The following is a 3,587-nucleotide window of genomic DNA, read 5'->3' as shown; positions in this document are numbered from 1 at the left end:
TGCAGCAGGAGAGTCTGGGGCTGGGAGGAGCAGAGCAAGGCCCAGGGCACCAGGGCACAGGCAGGGCAGGGCTGGAAGGTGGGTGGGACCGAACTCGATGTCCTTGTGGCCAGGTGAGGAGCTGGGGTTTTCTTTTAAGTGCACAGGAAACGTTACGGGGGGTTTGGAGCAGGGAAGAGATGAGTCCGATTTGCATTTTCAAGAGGTCACTTCACAGGGTGGAGAAGGGGCAGGACTCGCTGGAGGCTCCTGCAGTCGCCCAGGCGAGAGGCGGAATGGACAGAGGTGCGTGGTGCTGTCGGGCCTCAGCGAGGGACTGATCTGGGTGTGGGCTGGGGAGGAGGGTACAGGGGTGCTCAGACGACGGATGCCCGGGCCTGGGCTGGAGCCACTGCAAAAATCGCGGTGAACCGTGCTGAGCCTTCTGTAGTCATCCTCACAGCCCGAGGACAGGGGCGTCATGGGCTCGTCTCTACAGGAGAGGGTGGCCCAGCCAGCGGCAGTGACTCAGGTGAGCGTGACCAGCCAGCACCCAGCCGAGGCAGAAGTCAAGCCTGGGGTTTAACCTCTGCCAGCCACTCCCTGCCACCGCCAGACGCTGCCTGCCAAACTTCTTTCTACAAAAAAATCGTTAATTTTCCTCCCCCTTCTGCTCCTTCGAGGCTGCCCTGCTCATCAGAGCCTGCCATCTGCACGACTGGACAACCAGACCCCATGAGGAGTGGCCGTCACACGGCTGGACCCGGGGCCCTGTCACATTCTGTCCTGCGGCCGGGCTTCTAGTGGAGCGTTGAGGCCCTGCTGGTGGCAGAGCTCTTCCTCCTGTGTGGCACTAGGAGTCTAGCGACCCCCTGTGAGTGGTGGGCCCAAGGACTCGGGCGGGCCAGGGGTCCCTCAGCCATGCCAGGCCCGCTATTCCACATCCACTGAGCCGGGCTGTCGCGCCCCCGTCTCTTGCAGTGGGCCCTGGTGTGCGGCTCCCAGGGCCCGAAGCCGCTGGCGCAGGCCGTCTCCATGGCCGGGTCCTGGTGGAAGCTTCGCCTGGAGTCTCCTCTCCCACCGGTGGGTGTCTCCTCCCCTGCTGGCTCCCTCAGCACAGAATCACAGGTGTGGGGAGAAGGTACGAAAACGCCAGGTGGACATCAGCGTCCCCTGAGAGAGGGCTCCAGGGTCTGGCGCCAATCGCCAGGCCCCAGAGGACAGAGACTCCCAAGAACCTGGCTCTGAACCTCATGCCAAGTTAGGCTGTGCAGTGAGTCATCAACCTGCAGCCATTGCACCGTGCTTCGTGAGCACCAACTGTATGCAGACACTGTGCAGCCCCCGCCCTCAGGGAGCTGGCAGTCTCCAGGAGGGACAGACCCTCTTTGTTTTAACTCCAGGCACACGACGTGCTACAAAATAGAAATAACAGGGCTGCAGGGACTGGGGTAGGGCTAGAGCAACCTGGGGGTGTGTGGGAGGGCTGCCTGGAGGAAGTGACGTCTGAGCAGAGACCTAAAGGGTAGCCCAGACAGGACTACGCAGAGAGAGGGGAGGAGACGAGAGGGTGTCAGGCATGTGCAGTCAGGGGACAAATGACATCTCAGAGGTCACACGGGCCTGGAGGGGTGGACAAAGGCTGGGGCCATGGTCTTGGCAGCCAGGTTGGGACATTCTCATCCCTCTAAAGATACCAGCCGCTGCCGTCCCTCACTCTCAGCTGACGCGTGTCTCACTTACTCTGAGAAAGCCGAAGCCGTGGATGGGGGGGCCCTCTCCTGCCCTTGCTCAGGCGACGCCACACCCGATGTGCTCCCCCACTTGTGCTGGGGGCAGCCCTGCGCTTGGAGCCGGCCCCTTGCGGCTCGGGCTCTGTCACCCAGGCAAGGCCAGCATCTGCCCACGTCGCTGCTCTGACCGATACCAACTTCAGCTGCACTGAATGTAGGCTGCTTCGGGCTCAGCCGGCCTGGAGGCCACAGGGCACGGGTTGGGGCGGCCATGGGCTCCACATGCATCTCAGGAGACGCCCTGCCGCCGTGCGAGGTGAGGAGTGGGCTCCCTTGTCCAGGGTCACGTGCACTTGGCCCGCCCGCCACCCTGCCGTTGCTCACGTCTCGATTTTCGCAATAACCCTATGAGGCACGTCATGATGAATACCCCCATGTGACAGGCGGGGAAACTGAGGCTCAGAGACGTTGAGTCACGCGCCCAGGGTCACCCAGGCAGAGCAGAGCTAGACTCAAGCCCAGGAGTCTGATGCCAAAGCCTGCATTCTCGACCACGAGGCTGCACTGCGCCTGAGAGCGGCACCTGCTGTTCTCGCACCGAACACTCGCACGTCCTCCTGGAAGCCTGGAGGAGGAGGAGCTGTCTGCACCAGGACCCCAGCTTTGCTGGACCCCCAGAAGGCAAGCGCCTCCCTGCACGTGCCAGTGCCCAGGGGCCCCTCTCCAGGTCCCACATGCTTGTCTCCTGCGACAGGTTGGGCGGAAGCTGAGCTGCAGCTGCCGGCGGGTGGCCGTGACTGTGCCCCGACCTTCCTCGTCTACCTACGGTGGCCTGCGGATTTGGCTGCTTTTGGAGCGGCTGGCATCATACTGCCTTCGGTAACGCTGAGCGAGTCCTCGGCTAGCCTGCTCCTGCCACGGGGGCCGGAGAGGAGGGGTCCCAGCCCCACAGGGGCCTCGCTTGCGCATGTCTGCATCGCCTTCAGTGGTGGAGTGGACCGCGACCCGCGGGAGAGATGTCACCCTGACCCTGCTGCGATGCACCTACAGCACGGGCCAGATGGCGCTGGCCGGCCTGGCCTCCGCCCTGCGGGGCTGGCGAGCGCTCCAGCTGTCTGCGTCACTGCCCTTCCCCGCCATCTCCCTGATCTCCTGGCCAGTACCAGCGACGCCCTCCCTCAGGAGATCCAGGTGGGGGGTGTCCCCTCACTCCCACTGCCCTGGCTGGGCACGGGCCACGAGCTGTGGGGAGCCGGAGAAGGGCAACGGTGTGACAGGGCCCTTGCTGGGGAGGGACACTCTAGATCCAGGGTGTGGGGTCAGCATTTCAGTCAGAGGTCCGTGCCAGCACGGCTTGGCTCAAATGGCAATTTAAAAAAGTATTTGTAACTAGTTGCTAACATTTAAAAATCAGCAGATATTTTAAAACAAAGAAAAGCAGTATTTCTACCTGTTTTTGAAAAATTGGAAGATCCGGGGCCACCAGGGCCACCAGGGCCACCAGGCCAAGCTTCGGCCGGAGTTGAACCAGCCACTCACAGTCCCCCAGGCTCCCCAGGGGGCACCAGTGCCACCTGCCAGCCTCCCTGCTCCACATACAGTAGGACCCAGGCTGGGTATGCAGATATATCCTCGCCACGATCATTTCTGTGCTGCAAAAATCCCTGGGGTCTAGAAATACGTCCTTGGGTCAGAACTGGGGCAAGAGATGCAGGAAACTACGGCCGGGCGCGGCGGCTCACGCCTGTAATCCTAGCTCTCTGGGAGGCCGAGGCGGGTAATTGTTTGAGCTCAGGAGTTCGAAACCAGCCTGAGCAAGAGCGAGACCCCCGTCTCTACTAAAAATAGAAAGAAATTAATCAGACAACTAAAAAT

The 3,587-nt window shown here is 61.9% G+C and overlaps 1 protein-coding gene across 1 annotated transcript in view; it reads left to right on the top strand.

Moving 5' to 3' along the window:
* Positions 1 to 460: 460 nt before the first annotated feature.
* LOC105826722 (solute carrier family 22 member 11-like) overlaps positions 461 to 3,587 on the top strand; it is a 13,181-nt gene continuing 10,054 nt past the window's right edge. The window contains 4 exon segments of the mRNA XM_012664743.1: positions 461 to 511; positions 961 to 1,120; positions 2,467 to 2,601; positions 2,699 to 2,867. Coding sequence (XP_012520197.1) covers positions 461 to 511; positions 961 to 1,120; positions 2,467 to 2,601; positions 2,699 to 2,867 — 515 coding nt within the window.

Source organism: Propithecus coquereli, unplaced genomic scaffold, assembly GCF_000956105.1.
Source record: "Propithecus coquereli isolate 6110/MARCELLA unplaced genomic scaffold, Pcoq_1.0 Scaffold120, whole genome shotgun sequence".
Classification (NCBI taxonomy): Eukaryota; Metazoa; Chordata; class Mammalia; order Primates; family Indriidae; genus Propithecus; species Propithecus coquereli.
The sequence above is the reverse complement of the archived record's forward strand: the minus strand, read 5'-3'. Positions and strand labels throughout refer to the sequence as shown.